Source organism: Callorhinus ursinus, unplaced genomic scaffold (assembly GCF_003265705.2).
Source record: "Callorhinus ursinus isolate GAN/ISIS: 27379988/994484 unplaced genomic scaffold, GSC_fseal_2.0 scaffold38, whole genome shotgun sequence".
NCBI classification, from domain to species: domain Eukaryota; kingdom Metazoa; phylum Chordata; class Mammalia; order Carnivora; family Otariidae; genus Callorhinus; species Callorhinus ursinus.
Window position 1 is genome coordinate 1,913,109 of NW_027397100.1, and position 26,177 is coordinate 1,939,285.

At 40.8% G+C, this 26,177-nt stretch overlaps 1 protein-coding gene across 1 annotated transcript; it reads left to right on the forward strand.

The window, feature by feature from the left end:
- The first annotated feature begins 10,541 nt into the window (after nt 1-10,541).
- Nucleotides 10,542-19,189, forward strand: WFDC8 (WAP four-disulfide core domain 8). The gene is made up of 6 exons (XM_025875329.2): nt 10,542-10,597; nt 11,671-11,780; nt 14,623-14,763; nt 15,982-16,149; nt 17,949-18,089; nt 19,050-19,189. Exons 1-6 carry the CDS (start codon nt 10,542-10,544, stop codon nt 19,187-19,189), a joined length of 756 nt encoding a protein of 251 aa, XP_025731114.1.
- Nucleotides 19,190-26,177: the final 6,988 nt, after the last annotated feature.

A 26,177-nucleotide genomic window follows, 5' to 3' on the forward strand; every position in this document is an offset into this window, starting at 1 on the left:
TGTTATATGCAACTAATGAATTGTTGAACACTACATCAAAAACTAACAATGTATTATATGTTGGCTAATTGAATGTAATAAAAAAGAATAAATGTTTGGTAAAATTGTCCAGAGGGGGAAAAGTTAAAATAAAATAAAATAATAAAATAAAATAAAATAAAATAAAAATAAATAAAATATACACACTAAAAAAGAAAGAAAGAAAGAAAGAAAGAAAAAGAATAGTAGCAGCCACACAGTGGCAGTGATTGTGGTAAACGGTGACCTGCCCTACAAGAAAATCCAGCAGATTTTCCAGTGAAGAAACCAATGGCCAGCATGGCAGCCACAGAACCCTGCAGATTTCACTGGCTTTTGCCACACGAGTATTTGCATTCACTGTCACCGGCCACCTGAGTCTCTCCCCACTTCTTACCCTCTGCCCACCTGGAGCCCAGGAACTGCACCAGTAGCCAACCCAGGCTTCTGCAGCTGTGCAATTGCAAGATGCCAGTCTAGACCCCCCCATGCCTGACCCCCACTGAAGTGCCATATGCATGCTTGGTGCTGGCCCCTCTCCTGTGACAGGCCTCCACTAAAAGTACGCATGCCCCGGAGAAACTGCAAAGCCAAAGAAGGGCCTGCTGACCCCCAGGGCCCCTGCAGCTGCTTGTGGTCCTGGATCAGGCCCTTTCTTCGGTCACTGGCCTGTACCATGGCACTCATCTACAGATAGTCCCTCCTACTGTGCAGCTGCACACCCCTGGTCTCACCCCCATCACAGGCCTTCCCTGCCAGGTGCTGGGGATCTAATGTACAGCATGTTGACTATAGTTAATAATAGAGTATTGCATACTTGCAAGTTGCTGAGAGAGCAAACCTTAAGTGATCATCACAAGCTTCTTGAGTCTATAGGCTTATGTCTTCCAACATATTTAAATTTTCAGTCATATTTCCTCACACATGTTTTCAGCATTGTACTCTTCTCCTCTCCTTTCAGGGCTTGTGGCACAGATATCGGAACTTTGGTTATTGTCCCTTAGGCTCAGTATATGTTTTTTTAGTATATGTTTCTTTGTTGTTCAAATTGGCTAATTTCCATGGATCAGTCTTCAAGTTCATTGCTCCTATCTCTGTCATGTGCATTCTGATATTAAGCCCATTCAATGAGTATTTAATCTGTTATCATGTTCTTTTCAAATTTCTATTTCCTTCTCCTTTATGTCTTCTATTTTGTTGCTGAGACTTTCTATTTTTCCATCAGTTTTGAGGGTGTTCTTGATTACTTGCTTCAGAATTTTTATAGTAGCTGCTTTAATGTCTATGTCAGATAATTCCAACATTTATTTCATCTTGAAACTGGAGTCTGTTGGTAGTCTTTTCCACAGGAGTTGATATTTTCCTTTTCTTTCATATGTTCCATAATGTTGGATTATATCCTGGACATTTTGAATATTGTAAGACTCTGAGTCTAGTTTACACCAAATGGAGAAGGTTGATGTTATGTTTTCAAAAGTAATTGAAATGGTTAGGTTTAGGCTGAAAAGTTCAACCTGTCTTGGGTGGGTTGTGTTCCAATGTCAGTTCAGTTTTTCAAAGCCTCTGTTTTCAGTTCATTTGGTGCCTCTCTGCATATGCACCACCAAGTGGCTAGTCTGAGACCTAGGAGGTGGTGTATCTGTTGGTTCATTTCTCAAAGTATATCAGCTAAGATCACATCCATGTGTGCACAGTTTGGAGGTGAACCCAGGAATAAATAAACAACTGTATGTGTTTGCTTTCTCAAGTTCTTCCCTCGGTGATTTCCCCAGTGCCTTCTGTTTCCCTCAGGCTCCAAACAGCTTAGGCTTTGGTTACCCTGCTCTGCTAGGCCCTTCCACAACTACATCTGTATCCAGAGCCAAGTGGTGAGAGAACAAAGAGAAACAGGGACAACAGGGGCCACCCACTCTCTTAGAATTATAGCTGCACCCAACAGAGGAAGGATTTCCCTTTCTTGGAGTCTTGGCTCCTTCCAATCCTGATTCCAGCTGCTTCCCATCACTACTATAGATTTTCTTAGGGACTAGGACACAGAAGAAGAATTAAGGGGAGTCCAGCAGGTTCAGTTGGTAAAGTATGCAACTCTTGATCTCGGGGTTGTGAGTTTGAGGCCCGTGTTGGGTGTAGAGATTACTTAAAAATAAAATCTTTAAAAGGAGGAGGAGGAGGTAGAGGAGGAGGAAGGGGAAGAATTAAGAGAAAGAGAAGAAACCAGGGGATTTCTGCACCTCTTCTGGGCATTACAAGTTCCCTTTTCTATGCCTCAAGCCAAAATTAGAGGGTTTCTCCTGACGTTCTATCTGTGCCCTAGTGCTTATTTTCAGGTTGACCAGGGGATACCAGAAGGGGAAAAAAATCCCAGTAGACTCATCACCAACGACGTGGTGCTTTGAATTCTAGCCTTCTTATCCATCTGCCTGTTAGTACTGACTTTCCAGTTTCTATAGCTGTATTCAGTGGGACAGGAAAGGAACTAGAAACAGGGAATAGTATTTATCCTTGGAAGTGGGCTCGCTTTTCCTTCTAATTAGGTCTTTAGTGTGGAAGTTTGTGTTAATTTAATCAGGAGCCAGGCTAGTTTGCAGTTTATGGGCTGTTTGTTGCTATGGTTACCTCAAGTGTACTATGAATTTTTGGAGAAAATCTACAAGAGAGTGTGGATGCCCCACCCTCCGCAGCCCCGTATTTGCAGCCCCAGAGACTTCATTTTCTTTTGCCAGTGCACACTCCGCCTCTAGAAATTTGCCGACCACCTAGTTGAACTGTCCTTCCTGGTGCCTGGCTGCCTGTCTCCTAGGTAATCAATGCTTACGTCTTCTCTCTCCCTTCAGGTGCCCATTTTCCCCTAGATACTGCACTAGTTGGTTGCCCTGTGATCTCAGCGCTCTGGTGAGTTCAAGAAAAGTTGTCCAGCTTTATTTTCAGTGTAAGTTTGGGAGGTTTATTCAGCTTTCTATATCTCTAAGCAGAAATCTAAAGTCCCTTTTGTGTTTTATTATTTGTAATTGTGGGAAAATACATATAACATAAAGTTAACCATCCTGACTATTCTTTTTTTAGAAGTGGGGACAGAGGGAGAAGTAGAGAGAGAGACTCTTAAGCAGACTCCATGCCTAGCACAGAGTCCAACGTGGGGCTCAATCACACAACCCCGAGATCATGACCTGAGCCAAAGTCAAGAGTAGGATGCTTAACAGACTGAGTCACCTGGGCACCCCAACTATCCTGACTATTCTTAAGTGCACAGTTCAGTGGCATTATGTACATTCACATGGTTGTGCAACCATTACCACCATCCATCTCCAGAACTCTTTTCATCTTGTAAAATTGAAACTCTGTACCCATTAATCAACAGCTCCCCATCCCTATCCCCCCCAGCCCCTGGAAATCCCCCTTCTCCTGTCTCTATGAATTTGACTCCTCTAGGAACCTCACAGGTAGAATCATAGAGTATTTGGCTTTGGTGACTGGCTTATTTCACTTAGCTTGGGTCCTCAAGTTTCATCCATATTGTAGCCTGTGTGAGAATATCTTTCATTTTAAAGGCTGAATACTGTTCCATTGTATATATATTCCATATCTCCTTTATCCTTTCAGTAGAGTGGGAAAAAAGATTCCTCCAAAAATTCACTACTTGCAAGCTAGTTTCTCCCACAGAACAGTGGAGCAGAAATCAGCACATGTGTGAAGTCTGAAAAACTTTAAGGCATGACTTGAAATCCAAATAGTCTGAGTGGTTAGGGTAATATGTGAAACAAACTGATTTTGAAAATGCTCCGTTAAACACAGGATTCCAAGAAATTCTGCAGGTAAAGTGCCATGAAAGAGAAGTTTCCATTAAATATAAGAGCTCATGGGGCGCCTGGGTGACTCAGTTGGTTAAGCAACAGCCTTCGGCTCAGGTCATGATCCTGGGTCCTGGGATCATGCCCCAAATTGGGCTCCTTGCTCAGCAGGGAGTCTGCTTCTTTCTCTCAAATGAATAAATAAAATCTTTATTAGAAAATAAATATAAGAGCTCATAAGAAAAATATTTACACACAATTTAAGAAAACGAGAAAAGATTTAAAAAGTCAAGAGAAACAGCAGAGATCCAAAGAGACTTCAGATATTGGAATTATTGTAGACAGAGCACAAAAGTGCTTAAGGAATAAAAGAAAGGAAAGGAAATAGAAGATGGCACTTTAGCTCAGGTAAAGTGAAAGAGAACATAAAAACACCAGAATATCAGGGCACCTGGCTGGATCAGTTGGTGGAGCATGTGACTCTTGATCTTGCAGTTGTGAGTTCAAGCCCCCTGTTGGGCGTAGAGATTACTTAAAAATAAAAATCTTAAATTGGATGTAAAGATTATTTAAAAATAAAATCTTTTTAAAAATCACCAGAATATTGAAAAAGTACCAAGTAGAATACCTAGAAATAAAATATATAACTGAAGTACAAAGCAAAAAGAAAGAAATTGCTTGACTCACCAATGATTACTCAAGAGCAGCCAGCTCTTTTTTTTGTTAAAATAATTTTTTATTTAAAAAAAATTTCACCCAGCTTTCTTGAGGTAGATTGGCAAATAAAAATTATATAGATTGAAAATGGGTGTCATAAATTTTGATATAGGTATATATTGTGAAATGATCACCATAATCAAGCTAGTTAACAATTCCAGCACCTCACATAGTCACCTCTTTTTTTATGAGTGGTGAGAACACTTAACATCTCTCTTAGAAAATTTCAAGTGCACAACACAGTATTATTACAGTCACTATGCTACACATTGGATCCCCAAAACTTAACGCATATTATAACTGGAGGCTTGTCCCCTTTGACCAACATCTTCCCTTTCACACCTGGCAACCACTATTCTACTCCCTGCTTCTATGAGTTCAACTTTTTGAGATTCCACATGTAAGTGAGATCATGCAGTATTTGCCTTTTGGTGTCTGGCTTCTTTCACTTAGTATAATATCCTCCAGATTCATCCATGTTGTTGCAAATGACAGGATTTTTTTAAGGCTGAATAATATTCATATATATCACATTTTTTTCCATTCACCCATCCACTGGCACTTAGATGGTTTCCATATCTTGGCCATCATGAATAATGCTACAGTGAACATGGGGGTGCAGATATCTCTTCAAGATATTGCTTTCATTTCTTTTGGATACAGTATACCTATAAGTGGGATTTCTGGATTATATGGTAGTTCTGTTTCTGATTTTTGAGAATCTCCTGGCTGTTTTCCATAGTGACTGCACCAATTTAAATTCCCACCAAACACACACAAGAGTCCCCTTTTCTCCACATCCTTGCCAACACTTGTTATCTTATAGCCATTCTAACAAGATGTGAAGTGATATCTCATTGTGGTTTTGGTTTTCATTTCCCTGATGATCAGTGATGTTGAGCATCTTTTCATATACCGGTTGGCCACTTATATGTTTTCTTTTGAGAAATTTCTATTCAAGTCCTTTGTCCATTTATTAATCAGGTTATTTGTTTTCTTGATATTGATTTGTTTGACAAACAAAATAAATTTGCAAATACAGAATCTGCAAGTAATAAAGATAGATTATAGAAAACTCAAAATAAGATTGTAGACATGAACCCAAATATGTCACTAAAGCCCATAAATGTCAATTAATTGGTAAAGATTACTAGACTGGATTTTTTTAAAATGTAGATTGACACAGTTTGAAAAATAAAACACAAGTGCATGGAAAGGTTGAAAGCAAAATGAGGGGGCAAAGTCGAGGCAAATGCAAACAAAAAAGAGATGGTGTAGTTAGATTAATATCAGGCAATACAGAACTAGAAGATGAGTTTATTTTAGGGATAGAGAAGGGGTCCCCGTATAATGATAAAAGATGCAATTCACCAGGAATTTTTTCTGTTTACCTAAATCAATAGAATTGAGATATATTAAACAAACATTGATGGAATTATAGGCATATATTGAGAAGTCTTTGTATTGAGAGCCCTCAACACACCTTTCCGTTTTACTGATAGGTCAAAGAGACAAAAAATTAGAAAGAATTAAGATATTTAAACAACACACAGTGGAGAGATACAGTGCTCTGCACGCCACACTTAGAGAGTTTCAGTATCAGAATGTCAATCACTGGATAGGAGTTATGTAGAAGGTCATGTCTTTGGAGGAGGAGGCATCTACTTACTCTGCCTAAGCTTAGGGCAAGGTGTATGAAAGAGACCCATGGAGCTAATTGTACTCCTCAAGATCTGCCCAGTGACTGAGGCTAAAGGCACATTCTTGGTTGAGTAGCCAAGCAGAAGACATGTCATGCCATTGGGAGGAGGAAAATGTGAGGGAGGAGCTCTCAGCCATGGAAATAAGACCTGAGGCTGAGTGTGCTCCCGGGGTGGGGTGGGAGTGGAGGGAGCAGCAGGGGGTCATGGGATGTAGTAGAATCATAGTGGGGCCTTACCTGTAGTTTCCCAAAATTGTAACCTGGAAATTCACACTGTTCCCCCAGCCCCTGACCATCTGTAGACCTTTTGATTGCAAAATGCTCCTCCGTTTACTGCAAAGAGCAACCTCTGCCATGTGGAGAAGCTGGGCAAAGAGGTAGGTTCTATGATGGGGTTCTGGGGAAAATTCTGATCACCCATGCTCAGGAACTGAGGAACCCACTGGATTTGAAACAATGTCAAATGGACAGTTGGGAAACAGGAAAAAATCCCCGCCATCATTTTAAGTGACTTAGTTTCTTAGGGTCTCAGAAATGTAAGCAAATTACTTTTTAATCTCTTAAAATTTCTTGCAATTGTACCACTACGCATGCATTAGAATGACTAAAATAATACATTTACAATCCTAAATGCTAGCAAGTATGTGAGGCAAGTGGAACTCTCATATATTACTAGTAGAAATGCAAAATGGTACAGCCCCTTTGGAAAACATTTTGGCAGTTTCTTACAAACATATACTTATCACAAACCAGTATTCCTACTCCCTGGTATTTACCCAAGAGAAATGACCATTTATGATCATATAAAAACCTGTATGAAAATGTTTCTAGGAGGTTTATTCATAATCCCCCAAAACTGGAAACAACCCAGGTGTCCATAACTAGTGAATTACCAACTTATGGTAATTCATAAGATGAACCCTAAATCAGCAATAAGAAGGTCCAGACAACAGACAACACCACAAAGGAATTGTAAATGCGTTATGCAAACATGTTATAAATGTTAATATTGTTAAAGATGCTACATAACTTTTAAAAGTAAATCCGAGGTGAAATAAGTCAAACAGAGAAAGACAATTATCATATGGTTTCACTTATCTGTGGAACATAAAGAATAGCATGGAGGACATTAGGAGACGGAAGGGGAAAATGAAGGGGGGGAATCAGAGGGGGACACGAACTATGAGAGACGATGGACTCCGGGAAACAAACTGAGGGTTCTAGAGGGGAGGGGAGTGGGGGCATGGGTTAGCCTGGGGATGGGTATTAAGGAGGGCACGTACTGCAATGAGCACTGGGTGTTATACCCAAATGAATCATAGAACACTACATCAAAAACTAATGAAGTACTCTATGGTGACTAACATAATATATGTATATAAAAAAAGTAAATCCGTTGGGGTCAAAATACCATCCTAAATTGATACCCACAATCATCCGTTTAAAAAAAATACATGGAAAGCATTTCTTTTTAAAAGTTGGACATTTTAAAACACTTCTCCATCTCCTTGAACTCATATTTCCATTCCTATTATCCCACAGACTCTTAATCTAATACAATATAATCTTATGTTCAAGAGTCTTTTAATCACGACCTTTTCATACTGCTATGCAATAAAAATGTGTACAGATTGAAATTTTAATTTTTCATTTACTGGGACCATAAGACTCTAGGAATAAAAGTTTTTCTTATGGATTGATTTTTCATTCCAGTTGTTATTTAAATAACATAATAATAATGGATATGTAAGTAAATACATTGAAATTATTGATTAACAAAATTTTATTGATAAACAAAATTCTATAGGTAATGTATCTCTCAGTGATAAGTTGGTGCTGGGGAACAAAAGGAGTTTTGTTATAGGTATGTCACTTGGTTCTTTGAACTTCTAGTACATTGCCCCAAATCACATAACACTCTATAAGAAAAAAATATTTTTAATGATCTAAGTTAAATATTAATAAACAGGGCACCTGGGTGGCTCAGTCGTTTGGGCGGCTGCCTTCGGCTCAGGTCATGATCCCGGGGTCCTGGGATCAAGCCCCATGTCTGGCTCCCTGCTCGGCGGGGAGCCTGCTTCTCCCTCTCCCTCTGCCTGCTGCTCTGCCTACTTGTGCTCTCTCTCTATCTCTCTGTCAAATAAGTAAATAAAATCTTTAAAAAATATTAATAAACAGCTTGATTAAAACCTCCTTCAATTTTTATAAAGGCATGGAATTGGAAACTGTATACTTGAAAAGAATTTTTTTCCTATTAATTAGGATAATGATCACAAATCACAAGTGGTTTTCTTAATTTCTGGAAAGTACCAAAAAGTCTTTACCAGTATTTACCAAATGATCAATAATGTTATTAATTATACCCATTATTCTTTTATTTGGACACTTTATTTAATCTGATACACTCTGTAAATGTTAAAAAGTTTGAATACTATTAACTTTGATAGACCTGAGATAATATATATTTTATAAAATGCTTGTATCTTATTGCAAGCTTTAAATACATTTAAAAAAATTTTGATGCCACAGATTTAACTCACTGTATTTATGGAAAATGTTAAATGAATCAACTAATTGATAAAGTCAGTCCTCAATTAGCCAAATCAGACCACTTTCTCCTACAAAAAGATGGACTTCGTTTTTCAATTGAAATGAATGTTTTAATACACATCCCTGCAGATATGTACCATCACTCTTGGGATTTCTAACTCTAGAAGAGGGAGCTAAAGGCATAGCAATGTACTATGACTTTGTCGCCTGAATGAAACAAGGTACTGACCCCTTAGTGTTTCCTACCCACCTATTTTTTGCTTTGCTCTTGGCGAAGCATCCTCAGGAAAATGCATTTTCAAGTTGTTCCTTTGTTTGGAACTCAGTTTTTATACTTTGGACACATATAAGAGGTAAGAAATATGCTTCCATCCCTGATTTTTTGGGAAGCAGGAGAGGACTTTCTGAAAAACAGAAAAGGAGAAACGCAGACTGCAGGCTCTTTTTCAGGAAGACCAACTTCAGGAAAAAGTAAATGTGGAATTTAAGAACCAGAATATCATGTCCTCAAGTCTGTCTGTGCCTGTGTACCCTCTGGAAAATCTTCCTGTGTCCTCTGGGGTATGGGTATGCCCGCATGCAGTATGGACAGGACAGACTGAGTTGATCTTCTCATTTTTCAAGTGGGTAGACTGAAATAAAAGTAGCCCAAATTGACATGGTGAATTAATGATGGAACTTGGGCCACAGTCAAAGTCTCTTCATTCCTGGCTCATTGTTCTTCCTACAGGACCTTTGCCTATGCCTCCCACGTCTGTCCCAGTCCCCAGGGCCCCTGAGCCAGTCCCCCACCCCCTTTTGAATGTTCCCGGCAGGACCCATGTTTTGTACTCTCTTACCCAAACAAATCCCCCTCCAGAATGAATTCACTCTATTTTAAAGTTACCTGGTTTAGGAAATAAAAATATAAGATGACCAACTAAATTTGAATGTCAGATAAACACTGAATCATTTTTTCCTGCAACTATGGTCTTTATATTTCGTGGGATATACTTCTACTAAAAATTCTAACTGAATATCCTGTACTATATTTGGCAATCCTATTGATCTGCATCTTTCCTTGCACCCCCACCCCAGGAGCTCTGCTTCCTACTAATTGACTACAGGCTAATCTGACCAACTAATACTCAAGACTTGGTTAATAGGTGTAAAACTTCGGTTTGAAGTTTTATCAAACCAAAAGAGTGATTTGATATAAGAATTTAAGACACCACAGGGCCTCGGCTAATCTTTTTGGGGAACAGAAGTAATGATACACACAGTTTTTTACAGGAAATTCAAGAGCTAAAAAGGTAATAGGTACTTTTTTTTGGCATTCAGTAAATTATTTGTCTGTTGACTGAAATATATTAAGCACTAATTATGCCAGTTACCATGCTTTCCACAATAGTTCCATTAATTCCCATGTCTATGAAGTAGGTGCGTTACTATTTCCTTTAAAGAAAATGGAGGTGTGGGACGCCTGGCTGGCTCTGTTGGAAGAGCATGCAACTCTTGATCTTGTGCTTGTGAGTTCAAGCCCCACACTGGGTGTAGAGATTACTTAGAATTAAAATCTTGAAAGAAAGAAAGAAAGAGAGGGGGAAAAAAGAAACAAAAGAAAGAGAAAGGAAGGAAGGACGGAAGGAAGGAAGGAAAGGAAGAAAGACTGTGGCTCATTGAGGTTCAGTGGCTGAGTCAAGACCATGTAGCTGGTAAGTGGGGGATCTACGACGTGAACTCAGGTCCAGCTCCAAGCACTGTTTTTGACCATTCCATGCCACTTCATGAATGATCTTCACCTGATCTTATCTAATCCTCACAGTGACAGCAAAGCTGCCAGGTAGGTTGTATGGTTTCCATTTTCCAGATGAGGAAACTGAGGCTCCAAGATACAGCTACAGTGAAAAGCTACAAAGCCAGTTTGAAGAATCAGCGTCACTGGTTTTGGGGCCATAATTGTCATTACTGAACAGTCCAGGCACTGTTGTAAAATTTGGGGAGGATACAGGATTAGAATTCTGGAGACAAAAATGAATAAATTGCTACAAGTCTTTACTCTTAGGCAGCCACATAGTATAGTTTCAGGAGATCTGGAAAAGACTGTACCCCTTTCCCACTGTCTGAAGTTCCACCAATAACATGGGTGCATTCCTGGGCATAACGATGTTCTCTGTCTCCTTTCTTTTCTGCCTCCATCCCTCTCTTGTTGTTTTCAAAATGCATTTAGTCTGAGAGAGGTAACATGGCAAGGCATTATCAGTTCTTCACATCACAAAATTAAAAAGTACATAAGGACCAGGAAGAGACATGTGGAAATGGGGGTTGAATGAGTAGGAGAGGGTCATCCGTTTATGGGGTGCTCTGGAAGTATCAGAAGCTAGGCTTGGATAACACCAGAGGGAATCCAAGGAATCCTTTTGTTAACCCGAGGTCTTCTGGGATTTTTTTTGCTTCTGGGGCTCTAAGACCCTATGGGACCTGCCCAGGCCCTCCTGAAAATCTCATACCATCAGTTTCTTGTCATCAGTGGAGCAAGGAAAAGGTGTTCCCTTGTGTCTGGGCTAGCCCTGGGAATGACAGTGAGCAAACCAACCCTGAAAGTATTCCAGACAAATCCTTGTAATCATTCATATGTGACCTCTCATGTAGGAGCAAGACAATGGGCAAATGTCCTGGTGGGACAGTACTGTGGCAGAGTGTGGGGCCACTGGGAGGGTCCTGGGCCTGGGTCTGAAGGTCCTACCCTACTCTCTACATGATCTCAGACAAACCCATTCGCCACTGCACAATTTGGTTGGTTTCCTCATCTGTGAAGTGAGAGAAGTGGTGGGCTGTCTTCATGGTTTTCAGCACATGCTCTGTGTCTCTGTCTGGCTTGTGCCTAATCCCCATGCCTCTTCTCATCCCACACAGGCACCTTCCTCTCCATAGTTCCACCTTCTCCTGGAGAAATGTAGCACTCCTGTTGCTTCTCTCTCTCTCTTTGGAGGAGAGCACTTCATCGCCAATCAAGAGAGTCAAACGTGGGTTCAGAGAAGCTGCAACTACCCCTGCTTAGAAGGATTTCCTGGGACTAAGGGTCAGACAGGAGGCAAGGATTCCTGTTTTATGCAGTTACTTCCTCTGTGGCTTCAGAGAACTAGCCCTACTCACCCACCCTGGACCCTTCAAATCCTTCCCTCAACTCTTCCCTCCAAATCATTTCCTTAGCTTTACCTGACATGTGTCTTTTCCAAGTTTAATGTTTTTAAAGTGAATCAGTCACTAGGCAGGAGTCCGAGGGCAGAGGACAGTGAGGAGTCAGTTGCACAAGTGGAGGAGAGAGTTGGGATGACATTGGGGGCTGACCCGCAAGTGGTGGCCAAGAGGGGAAGCCATGGGGCTTGGAGAGAGATTGGGAGGTAGAACTGGCCCAAGTCCATGACTGACAGGATGCGAGGGTAAAAGAGAGGGAAAAGTGAATCTCAGGGTTCTCAAGACAACCTGGGGGCCTGTTGATGCCAAATAAAGATGGGAGCACAGAGAAGGAGGTACTGCTGAGGAATAGGAGAAGCTAATTCTGATTTATACATGTGAGCTTACAGGTCTCTTGAGATGCCCAGACGTATGTTCCCCAGGTGGTTGGATATGTGCCTTAGCTGGGAAGTGAGAATAGGTCTGGAGGGAGGCATGGGAACCACAGTTAGCATCATGCAAATTGATGCAGGAAGTGTGTGTCAGGTAATGACAGGAGAGAGCTGAGACCCAAACTCCGGGGAGCATCCCCAGTAGCTGCAGAGGAACCCCCAGGGCTTGTGCATTTGGGGAGGGGACTGCACAGACAAGATAAGTAGCTGAGGAGGGCTGACTGGGAGGGAGGAGGATTCTAAGTGAGCATTGAAGCTGACAGTAGGGCAAGGAGCTACAGTGGCTAAACCAAAAACGGTTTACATGCCTCAGAAGCAGAAGGGAGGCAGGACTGACTAGAGTCTACACTAGTGAGGGGACATTAGTCTTTATAATCCCAAGATCTCTATGCCTTTTTATCTCTTTGGAGGTGTCCCTATTTGAATTGCTTTACTCTCTCTGTGCCCAAACCTAGAACAGTAGTTCCCAGGTAGCAGCCTACATCATGGTGCCCAACTGCCTGCTTTGGTGTCACTGGAGGCACTTTCAAATCATGTACTATACCTTGGTTAATTGAATTTAAATTAAAAAAAGAGAGGGAAAAAATTAAGTCCCTAGGCTTCACTTTCTAGAGATTCTGATTCAGGCCATGGTCTGTAGTTTCTAAAAGATGCACAGGTGTTTTCAATGTACACTACAGATTAGGAACCATAATTCTTCTTAGCCTCAGACATCCTTGGAGAGTGCATGAAGGGTGGTATGAAGGGTAAGAAATATAGCTGGAAAGTACTAAAAGTCTCAATGGCCAGTGTTCAGGGCTTCTGGAGTGAGTCACGGATTGGAAGTCCTAGACCCACCCCTCATTCACTGTATTTTCCCATCTGACTTCATTTTTTTTTTTAACCTGGGAAATTAGGAGGGTGATACTAATGATCAATATGGTCTTCCCAATTCTAAACTTCTATTATTCCAAGATTCAGTAGTCTCCAAAAGGATCATGCCTCTCTGGTCAGAAGTCTGGTGTGGTGTGTGTGTCAGGTTTCTCTGCTCAGGTTCTCAGCAGGCTGAATCCAGGGTGGCAGCAAAGCTGCAGTTCCCACCTGGGACCCAGGGTTCTCATGGACACTCACTGGTGGTGGCAGAATCGTTTCCTTATAGTTGTACCACTGAAGTTGCTTCCAGAGGCCACCTTCAGTCCAGGACACTAAGTTCTCTCTGTCCTCAAAACTCCTAATAGCATGTTGGGTTCGAATCTCTCTTACCTCTTCTCTATTAGTCAAGAGGAAAACTCCTCTTTTTAAGGCCTCAACAACTTAGGTCTGACCCGGTCAGATAATCTCTCTATTTTAAGGTCAATTAACTTGGGGCTTTAATTCCGTCTATGAAATCCCTCATAGCCCACTTAAATTCATGTTGATTCGATAACCAGAGGACAGGAATCTTGGGGATGCAACTTTAGAATTCTGCCTCCCACAAGCTCAGAAATTAGGAAGCTGTGTCTAGCCCTAAAAAGGGAGGAAGCAAATCCATATCTGCCAAGCTCTTCCCATGTGCCAGGCACTGTGATGAATGCATTACGGGCATCATCCCCCTTAATTCTTAGAAGCAGGTTGTAAGGTAGAGATTGTAATTCTCATTTTATAGATGGGAAACGTTGGACTCAGGAGGAATATTTCTGCCCCCAAGATTATTTAGCTAGTTGTGTTGGAGTCAGGCTCCCAAACCAGGTCTGTTTTACACTGCTCCTCCCAATGCCCATTTCTGTTACCCTAAAGGGGGTAACTAAGAAGTTATATAGTGGAACTCAGGTTGGTCTTGATTTCACAAGGAGTCAGGGGATCCAAATCAGGCCTCATGACTCCTATACCCCTATTTCCATGATATTTCTACCACTCCTTACTAATTAATTTCCCCTATCAACTAAGACTCTGGAGGCAGAGGAATTGGGCATTAACATATTAAGTTTCAAGAGGAGAGAGGAGCTCCTGAACTTAAGGTAAGGCTCTTGGTCCCTATCTAATTCCCTGCTGTGGAATCTGAGATGCTCTCCTTCAGTTGGCCTGAGCAGATTCCAGATTCAGATCAATCTAAATGAGCTATGAGTGGTGACAGGCAGACCCAGCCCCTAAATATAAGCAGAGGGAGAACTGAGGATGGAAGATAGAAGACGGGGCTAATAGAATGTCATTATTCACCTTTGCCATGGGAGGAGAGCTGAAACTCTCAAGGGATGTGAATTTGGACATTGCTTTCTTACAGAGAAACCAGGAGTGTGCCCCCGAGAGAGGGTCATCTGTGAGACTGAAGTTCCAGACTCCTGCACAACTGACTTGCAGTGCCTAAAACACATGAAGTGCTGCTCATTTGGGTGTGGGAAAAAGTGCATGGATCCATTCCAAGGTAGTAAACTCCAGGCTGAGGGCACAGGTGCTTTTTGAGGTGTCTTACTTCCTGCTCCATCCAGAGCTGGTTGAATGATTCCCTTGGATGGTAGGGCAAAGAGGTCAGGATTCATGCTTTTCTCTTTCTCTAATCAGATTCCCAACCCTCAAGTACAAACAATGAGTCTAGGCATGGGGGATGTCAACTGGAAAACATTGATGATAGTCTTCTTTGATCCAATATTCAAACATTCACAAATAAGTAATACTTGTTGAGTGCTCACTAAGTGTCAAGAGACTATTGTTGGCATTATGGTAAATACAAACCTCAGTCAGCTTAGATGCTGGGCTTGGTTTTGGACTCTTTGGCCTTCAAAGAGGTTTTCTGGTGACTCAAAGTATAGAGCATCTCACGATAGGAAATTCTGCATTATGTATATATACTTGCATGCATTCACTCAACAGTTATCTATAGTTAATGCCCTTTAGCCAAAGACCATCAGGAACACACCTGTAGTTGAACGAGTTGGATTTATTACTCATTGTAGTGAGGGAGAACGTTCACCATAGACAACCTGAGGGATCTCAGTAAGAAGCCGTTGGAAAGAATCTACTATAGGATTGAGGCTTTGATTGGGGAATTTGGGGGAGCAGATTTGCTCTACATTGGGTGTTGTCAGAAAGTGGGGCAATTTTATGATGCTCTCAGGGAATCTTATGTACAGAGAAGGCAGGCTAGACTGAGGATAAAGTCATAATGGGTAGAGAAGCATAAAGCACTCATAGGTGTTTGGTATTTTGTGGGTTTCACAATACTGTTTTTTAGTCTCCCCTTATGATGGTCCCGAGGCAACCCTGTTTGATGTGGATGTCCTGTGACTTGTTTCTATCTGAGAAGGAATGACATGGCTTAACTGTGAGCATCAGATCAGCTTCCAGATATGAGAGGCTGCTGTTTTTCTTTCTTCGTGTTTCGTTCCTTCTATGTGCCAGGCGCTTTGTTAGGCACTTTGGATATAGTTGCTGAACAAATCTTGCCCTACCAAAGCTCAGGGCCTAAGAGAAGAAATATCAGTTCCATATTTGTAGGAGAGCTAGGCTAGAACTTTTGTTGACAGTGGCTCTCTCTATGACTTGTGTGGACATACCAAGAACTGTAAATACTAAGCTGAGACCCTGACCCTTTCTCTTTTTTCCTACCCTTTATGTTCTTCCTTCTTTGCTTCCCCACCTTCAGAACCCTGCATGCTACCCTTTGATGAAGGATACTGTAACATTAGTATCTTACGCTGGTATTTTGACTTTAAACATCAGTCCTGCCAACCCTTTATCTATGGAGGCTGCCATGGGAATGCCAACAACTTCATCAGCATCGCAAACTGCAAAATGGCTTGCTCATCAGTTGGTAAGACGTATATCCCTGGCAATCAGAGGGACTAGACTAACCCAGAAATAGTATACCAGCATAGTTATATGCTCAGGCTTTGAGGCTTAACTGCCTTGGTTCAAGTCAACTCTGTCATTCACTGAATAGGTGGTCTTGAGTCAGTTGCCTGCTTCCTTGAGCTTCAGTATTCTTGTCTATAAAAGGGGGATAATAATAGTATTTACCTAATGGCGTTGTTGTGCCAGAAAAATGACATAGTGCACATATCTATTGAGTAGTACCTGGGGACTCACCGAAGTATGAAGCATAAACAGGTCAGGTTCTAGAATCCCAGAACCTGTACAGGTAGAGCACAGAGTAAGTGAAGAATAGGATGAGCTGAAGGTGAGGGCTGTGGATTAATTCCTACTATAATGACAAGCACCAGTGATACTGGGAGACGTGTCTTACAGAGGTAGGTGCCAGATAACCCAGATAAAAATTCTCCTTTCCCCATTTACTGCAAATTACTTCACCTAGTTTCAGTTCCCTCCCCTGTAATACTGGAATAACAGCAAAGACCTCACTGAGTTTTTGGTGGATTATATGTGATCAGGACACAAGGGTTTGACACGGGGACTGTTCAGGAGTGTGGGCTTGCTAAATGGTAGCATTCCAAGTGGTGACCATTGATGTTCAAATGCAACACTATGTGACTTACAAGGCAGCACTGAAACTTTGATCTCAGAGTCTGGGAAGCAGGCTGAATAGTGTACTGTCACCTCCATAATACAGTCTGTCTTCTTAGACAGAGTCGTAGAGATAAAGTTAGTTGCCCAAGAATTCACAGTGAGTCAGGGGTAGATCTGGAATTTTAATTCTGTAAGTCCAGTGAGCCTGAATAGCAAAGGCACTCTTGTGGTCTGACCCTTTGTGGGAGGCTTTATGGAATCATGGCACTAACCATTAGACCTTGGCTCACTCTCAGAAGCAGCAGAAAGAAGAAGCCAGGGAAATGAGCTTGGGTGGGATTGGGGGAAATTTATGTTTGGGGACAAGAAAGGACCTAACCATACTTCTGAGAGTCAAACACACCACACTCTGACAGAGTCTGACTTGACGAAGAAGGGAGGAGAAAGAGAAGAAGGAGAAAGAGAAGTAGAAGGAGAAGGAATAAGAGAAGAAAAAAAATACTTCCTGCCCTCATAGAATTTGTAATCAGATAATGACAACAGGAAACATGCACAAAATCCTAAAGAATTTATTTCAACACCATCTATGTCCTAGTGACCCACATAGTTGTAGCTCCAGTCTGAATTTGACTCCCAAACTCCAACTGCATTCTCTACTCCTTCATCTTGATCTCACAAACACCTCACACTTCACTTGTCTGAAACAGAAGCCCTCATCTTTGCTCTCCCACCTCAAACCTGCTCTATCCATAGTTCTTCCCATCTTGATTGAAATAAACTTCTAAATCACCCTTGATGAATCAACATCGACATTCTCAATCCACACCCATTGAGCTAGGAAGTCATTTTAGATCTATCTTAAAAATAGATCCAGAATCTGACCACTTGCTACCACATCTTTGGCTGCCACCCCAATCTGGGGAGCCGTCTTCTCACCTGGAGCTTCAAAGAACAAGCCTAACTCTCTTTCTCTTACATCGCATGAGATGCTGAGGCATTCCATTCCTCCACAGCCTACCAGAGGTAGTCACGGCAGAGTGAACCAAGTCACAGAAAGAGATATTAGTTTTAAAGGGGGGGGGGAGGTATTTGAAGAGTATGAGATAGGGTAGGGTTTGAGGGAACTCATATCTACTCTTGTTTTAGTCAAGAATGGACAGTGCCCACTCTTCCCTTTCAAGGACCGTATGGTGTGTCCAGCTTCGTGTAAGAGTGACTCCGATTGCCCCAAAACTGACAAATGTTGTGAATCCATGTGTGGCTTTGTTTGTGCCAAGGCTTGGACAGGTGAGGACTGGGGATATACCTCCCAAAGTCTCCAGGGCATATGTTAAGCATGCCATGTTGTCCCATGGAATGGGGATGCCCCTTTGTTTGTCCTTAGATATCTCTTGGAATTTTTCCTTCTTTAATGCCCAATCACTGCTCTCGTGTTGTCCTCTTGATTTCAGGAAACTATTGGACTAGTCTTCAAAGCCAACCATGCATACTATCACTTCCTATTTTTCTCCATGAGAACTTATTTAATTCTGAGTCTCATTCTTCACTGCCTTACAGGTGACAATATCCACTTATTCATACAAAAGAATGATAACCATTAGGTACATTCTTAATAAGCCCTTATGTCTACACAGAACTTCACAACATGTAGAACATATTCACATCCTGTAAGGTATACTGGGGAAAAGATGGGTAGCAAAATGCTGGTGGGGCAGAAGTGATCTCAGTAGAATCTGAGGCTAGTGCTCATTTTCTTATGTAATGCTGAGATAGTATGGTCTTGTCCCAGGGATTGTTAGTGTTTTGAGGTACAGTATGGTATGGGGGAAGGAACCCAAAGCCTTTCAGCTGACTTCAACTCTTCTACTTGTTTTCTGTGTGGCCATAGACAACTCACTTGCCCCTACATGATCCTCAGTTTCTACAACTTATAAAACAAGAAAGTTCTGGGTGCTCCCAATAGTTCTTCTACTTCTGGTACTCTGGGATTAGATAACCCAAATCCCTAAATTCTGTGGGGGCTGGCAGGAATCCTATCAGATTGTCTATGTCAGAGATGGCAAGACTTTTTGATACTCCTCAAATTATTAGCCACTGAAAGTTGATACTTTCCTTCTGCGCTCTATTGTTACTCTGGGGGGAAGGGTAAGAGGTTTAGTCAGAAGAAAACCCTGTTTAGGGTTCCCCAAGTTCCCCAAACTATGATCAAGTATTTCAAGGTCAAATGTCTTATTTTATCCCATAAAGTTAAATCAGGTTCCTGCCCACGCAAGCCCATGGTGTGTTCCAAGATTGATAGACCCAAGTGCCTGAAGGATCATGATTGCCCAGTGTCACAGAAGTGCTGTTCACATTGTGGGCTGAAGTGCCTGGAACCTCAAAAATGAATAGTAAGTGGAAAATATTATCATCGATGTAATTACTTATGAGTAGCATAATAAAAAGCTATCATTTTTATCTTCTATTGAACTACTTTCCCAAATTGTCTTATGAAGTATAACAATATACAACAAAATTTTATATATATGATTTTGTATATAATCATATCTTCTGAAAATGATGAGAAATTTGACTCTTCCTTATTCCAGTTTCATGACTTACTTTGTTTCCTTGTCTTTTTATATCATGTAGAGCCTCTGAAACAATGTTGAAAATAAAGGCAATGACATCTATCCTTGTCTGGTTCTTTATTTTATTTTATTTATTTTTTTTAAGATTTTATTTATTTATTTGAGATAGAGAGAGAATGAGAGAGAGAAAGCACATGAGAGGGGGGAGGGTCAGAGGGAGAAGCAGACTCCCCGCCGAGCAGGGAGCCCGATGCGGGACTCGATCCCGGGACTCCAGGATCATGACCCGAGCCGAAGGCAGTCGCTTAACCAACTGAGCCACCCAGGCGCCCCTGGTTCTTTATTTTAAAGTCAGCATCTCATCAGAGAATCTCTTAGTGCACAAATGAGATCTAATCAAGCTGAATTTTAAAAATGCTGTACCTGAGACTCAGTCTAAATTGGATGCTCTAACAGGGTAAATGAGGCAGAAGAGAGAGTAAGTGATCTAGAAGACAGGTTGATGGAAAGAAAGGAAGTTGAGGAAAAGAGAGTTAAACAACTAATAGCCCATGAAGACAAGCTTTGAGAAATCAGTAATGCCATGAAACATACCAACGTCAGAATTATTGGTGTGCCTGAGGGTGAAGAGAGAGAGGGAGGGCCAGAAGGCATATTTGAGCAAATCATAGCTGAGGACTTCCCTAATCTGGGGAAGGAAACAAACATTCATGTCCAAGAGGTAGTGAGGACCCCTCCCCAAATCAATAAAAATAAATCAACTACCTGACATATAATTGTGAAACTTGCAAAATTCAGGGACAAGGAGAAAATCCTGAAAGCGGCTTGAAAAAAAAGGCTCCTAACCTACTGAGGGAGGAATATCAGACTAACATCAGACCTATCCACAGAACCCTGGCAGGCCAGAAAGGGCTGGCATGCTATATTCAGGGTACATGTAGCCATGAATACTTTATCCAGCAAGGCTCTCATTCAGAATGGAAGGAGAGATAAAGAGCTTCCAGGACAGACAGAAATGGAAAGAATATGTGACCACCAAGCCAGGCCTGCAAGAAATATTAAAGTGGATCCTGAAAGGGAAGAGAGAGATGAAGAGTAACATAGACCAGAAAGAGAGACAATCAACAGACACAGGGACTTTACAGGCAATACAGTGGCACTAAATTCATATCTTTTAATAGTTACCCTGAATATAAATGGGCTAAATACTCCAATCAAAAGACATTGGGTATCAAATGGATAAAAAAAAAAGCAAGACCCATCCATATGCTGTCTACAAGAGACTCATTTTAGACCTAAAGACACCTCCAGACTGAAAGTGAGGGGGTAGAGAACTGCTTTCCATGCTAATGGACCTCAAAAGAAAGCTGGGGTAGCAAACCTCATATCAGAAAAATTAGATTTTAAACTAATAGGAAGTAGTAAGACTGTAGTAAGATATGAAGAGGGACACTATATCATACTAAAAGGGCCTATCTAACAAGAAGATCTAACAATTGTAAATATTTATGCCCCTAACATAGGAGCAGTCAATTATATAAACCACTTAATAACCAAAGTAAAGAAACACTTTGATAATAATACACTAATAGTAGGGGACTTCAACACCCCACTCACAGCAATGGACAGATAATCTAAACAGAAGATTAACAAAGAAACAAGGGTTTTGAATGACACACTGGACCAGATGGACTTCACAGATCTATGCAGAACATTCCATCTTAAAACAATAGAATACTCATTCTTTTTGAGTGCACATAGAACTTTCTCCAAAATAGATCACATACTGCGTCACAAGTCAGGTCTCAACCAACACCAAAAGATTGGAATTATTCTCTGCATATTTTCAGACCACAATGCTTTGAAACTTGAACTCAATCACAAGAGGAAATTTGGAAGGAATTCAGACACTTGGAGGTTAAAGACCATCCTACTAAAGAATGAATGTGTCAACCAGGAAATTAAAGAAGAACTTAAAAAGTTCATGGAAACGAATGAGAATGAAAACACATCTGTTCAAAGCCTTTGGGATACAGCAAAGGCGGTCCTAAGAGGGAAGTACAAGCCTCTCTCAAAAAATTAGAAAAATCTTAAATACACAAGCTAACCTTACACCTAAAGGGGTTGGAGAAAGAACAGCAAATAAAGCCTAAACCAAGTAGGAGAAGAGAAATAATAAAAATTAGAGCAGAAATCATAAAACAGAAGCCAGAAGAACAGTAGAAACAGATCAATGAAACTAGAAGCTGGTTCTTTGACAGTATTAAATAGATCATTAAACCTCTAGCCAGATGTATCCAAAAGAAAAGAGAAAGGACCCAAATTAATAAATTATGAATGAAAGGGGAGAGATCACAAACAACAACAAGGAAATACAGACAACTTTAAGAACATATTTGGTTTGGAACCAGAAAAGACCCCGAATCACCAGGGGACTGTTAAAAAAGAAAACCAAAGCTGGGGGCATCACAATGTCTGACTTCAAGCTATATTACAAAGCTGTGATCATCAAGACAGCATGGTATTGGTACAAAAACAGACACATAGATCAATGGAACAGAATAGAAAACCCAGAAATGGACCATCAACTCTATGGTCAACTAATCTTTGACAAAGCAGGGAAGGATACACAATGGAAAAAAAGACAGTCTCTTCAATAAATGGTGCTGGGAAAATTGGACAACCACATGCAGAAGAATGAAACAGGACCATTCTCTTACACCATACACAAAGATAAACTCAAAATGGATGAAAGACCTAAATGTGAGACAGGAATCCATCAAAATCCTAGAGGAGAACACAAGCAGCAACCTCTTCGACCCCGGCCACAGCAACCTCTTTGACCTTGGCCACAGCAACCTCTTGCAAGACATGTCTCTAAAGGCAAGGGAAACAAAAGCAAAAATGAACTATTGGGATTTCATCAAGATAAAAACTTCTGCATAGCAAAGGAAACAGTCAACAAAACCAAAAGGCAACCTACAGAATGGGAGAAGATGTTTGTAAATGGCATATCAGATAAAGGGCTGGTATCCAAGATCTATAAAGAACTTCTCAAACCCAACACCTTAAAACAAATAACCAAGTCAAGAAATGGGCAGAAGACATGAACAGACACTTCTCCAAAGAAGACATACAAAAGGCCAACAGACACATGAAAAAATGCTCCACATTACTTGTCATCAGGGAAATACAAATCAAAACCACAATGAGATACCACCTAACACCAGTCTGAATGGCTAAAATTAACAAGACAGAGAAGAACAAATATTGGCGAGGATGTGGAGAAAGGGGAACCCTCTTACACTGTTGGTGGGAATGCAAGCTGGTACAGCCACTCTGGAAAACAATATGGAAGAAGTTAAAAATAGAGCTCAAGAAGTTAAAAATAGAGCTACCCTATGACTCAGCAATTGTACCGCTGGGTATTTACCCCAAAGATACAGTTGTAGTGAAACAAACGGACACCTGTACCCCAGTGTTCATCGCAGCAATGTCCACAATAGCCAAACTGGAAGGAGCCAAGATGTCCTTCAACAAATGGATGAATAAAGAACATGTGGTTTATATATACACTGGAATATTACTCCGCAATCAGAAGGGATGAATACATACCATTTACATTGATGTGGATGGAATTGGAGGGTATTATGTTAAGTGAAATAAGTCAATCAGAGAAAGAAGATTTTCATATGGTTTCACTCACATGTGGAATATAAGAAACAGTGCAGAGCTACTGGGTATTTACCACAAAGATACAAATGTAGGGATCCAAAGGGGTACGTGCACCCCAATGTTTATAGCAGCAATGTCCACAATAGCCAAACTGTGGAAAGAGCCAAGATGTCCATCAACAGATGAATGGATAAAGAAGATGTGGTATATGTACACAATGGAATATTATGCAGCCATCAAAAGGAATGAGATCTTGCCATTTGCAACGACGTGGATGGAACCGGAGGGTGTTATGCTGAGTGAAATAAGTCAATCAGAGAAAGACATGTACCATATGACCTCACTGATATGAGGAGTTCTTAATCTCAGGAAACAAACTGAGGGTTGCTGGAGGGGTGGGGGGTGGTGGGAGGGATAGGGTGGCTGGGTGATAGACATTGGGGAGGGTATGTGCTATGGTGAGTGCTGTGAATTGTGCAAGACTGTTGAATCACAGATCTATACTTCTGAAACAAATAATGCAATATATGTTAAGAAAAAAAAGAAGAAGAAGAAGATAGGAGGAGGGGAAGAATGAAGGGCAGTAAGTCAGAGGGGGAGACTAACCATGAGAGACGATGGACTCTGAAAAACAAAATGAGGGTTCTAGAGGGGGGTGGGGGGATGGGTTAGCCTGGTGATGGGTATTAAAGAGGGCACATTCTGCATGGAGCACTGGATGTTATGCACAAACAATGAATCATGGAACACTACATCAAAAACTAATGATGTAATGTATGGTGATTAACATAACAATAAAAAATTAAAAAAAAGAAACAGTGCAGAGGATCATAGGGGAAGGGAGGGAAAACTGAATAGGAAGAAATCAGAGAGGGACACAAACCATGAGAGTCTCTTGACTCTGGGAAACAAACTGAAGGTTGTGGTAGGGGAGGTGTGTGGGTGGATGGGGCAACTGGGTGATGGCCACTAAGAAGGGCATGTGATGTGATGAGCACTGGCTGTTATACGCAAATGATGAATTATTGAACACTACATCTGAAACTAATGACGTACTATATGTTAGCTAATTGAATTTAAATAAAAAAAACTAAATAAAGTCAACGTCTCTTCCTGTATAAAAGGACATTTGTTTTGGCTTTGGAATAAATAGGTTTTACTACACTTAGGTTGCTTTCTTTTTATCCATTTACAACTGCTATTGGAAATTACCATGGAATTTTATCAAACACCTTTTAAGCATCTACTCATGCAATGATTTTTCTCTTCTAATTTGTTAGTATAAGAGCTTAAATTATTAAATTTTCATATACCGAGCCATCCTTGCATTCCTGGATTGACGTTAATCATATAGAGGGTATACTTGAATTAATACACGGAAGGTTCTTCAAACAAAGAGTTTGTTCAGAATTTTCACATCAAAGGTCAAAAGAAAAATAGATCTATTACTTTTCTATGTTTTGCTATTTGAGTCATACAGGTTTCAACAAACTAGCATGGAAAAGTAATTGGGAAATGTACTTTTTCTCCCTATGATCTGTAATATTTTAAGTTTTTTAAGTTTATTTTTTATTTTATTTTAAGCAAAGTCTACATCCAACAGGGGGCTCGAACTCACACTCCAAGATCAAAAGTTGCATGCTCTACCATCTGAACCAGCCAGACACCTCTTATGATCTGTAATATTTTTAATAATATCTTCAATAATAATACTTTTAATGATATCCTCTATTCCTCAAAGGCTAGACAAAATTTCACTCCAAAAGCATCTAGGTAAGGTTTCTTCTATAATGACATATTCATTTTACTAGTTTTCTTTGTACATATTTTATAAGCCGTGCAGGCTTTCTACCTCTTCTTCTGTAAATTTTGGTCTTTTATATGTTGCTAAAATTCATCCATTTTCTCCCCACTTTCAAATGTATTACCTTAGAGAGGTACACATTATTTTGTACATAATTCTTTTTATATCTTTAATTTTCATTAATGTTTTCATTCACATAGTCATGTTTCCACCCCACTCCCACTTATCCACCAATCATTCCATCCATTTACTCACGCATCCATCCACTCACCTAGCCTGCATAAACATAACTTTAAATTGATCTGTCTTTCCAACCACTTGTTCACTCATATATCTACGCACTTCCCCTTCTCACCCATCTTCTTTCTACCTATCCAGCTGCCTGTTTTATATCCAGCCTTTATCCATCTTTCACACACACACATTCTCTCATGCCCATCAACATACTTCTCCAACATTTCTATGCCTATCTGCCCTCCATCCACCTACCAATTTACTCATCTACCTTTCATTCAAAGAGTTTCCATCGATAGGCCCATTCATCCCATGACTAACCTATCCATCCTTATGTTCAATCCAATCCACTTCTTCCCCAGCCGTTGACCCACCCATCCATGTTCATGCATTCACGCACCCAAATATCCATGATAGCCCCACCCATCCTTCTTCATATTCTTCATCTTCCCATTCATCATACATACCATGAGCCATCCACATATTGACCTTGCTCATCCAGTGGTTTGTACTGAGTGTTTATTCTGGGTCTATTAATGTTCTAAGCACTAGGTTCTAGACACAGACCTGTTCAATGAAGCTCAGAGTTTATTTGGGGAAACAAACATGAAACTCAGTAATACCCTTAGAGGCACAGAGAACAACACAGAAAGCCAGGGACAGGAAGTTTGAGCAAAGTGTCTTGGCCTAATTAGCAAGCAGGAATTTCCAGGTAGAGGCCTTCTACCTTGGTACCCTCTTGGAGTCCCTCACTCTGAGCAGGGGATTGGTGCTGGAACAGAAGTGTGGTTGAGACAGAGGGAGGGCAATATGACCATCAGTGACAGGAGATAAAGGAAGCAGGGCAAAGATCTACATGGATATTTACTCGGCCTTCTTCAAGAACTTGGGTGAGGGAAGAGGCCAAAAATGTCATTCATCCTAGGCCCCAAAGGCATAAATTTCATCTCACCCACCTGGAAAGTGAGATCCTTGGGTGGGGTGGGATATTAGGCAGGACAGAAGAGATAGAACAACCTGAAATTCTGAATTTTCATTTACATTCAAGAAAATTTAGAGAATTCAGCCTTGTTTGGGAGCCCTGGGAACCAT

Bases quoted from the DNA above. Each gene is read 5' to 3' on its own strand.
- WFDC8 (XM_025875329.2), top strand. From the start codon at position 10,542: ATGAATGATCTTCACCTGATCTTATCTAATCCTCACAGTGACAGCAAA. The intron at 11,781-14,622 runs GTGGGTTCAGAG...GCTTTCTTACAG, and splicing joins GCCAATCAAGAGAGTCAAAC to AGAAACCAGGAGTGTGCCCC. The intron at 18,090-19,049 runs GTGAGGACTGGG...TATCCCATAAAG, and splicing joins TTGTGCCAAGGCTTGGACAG to TTAAATCAGGTTCCTGCCCA.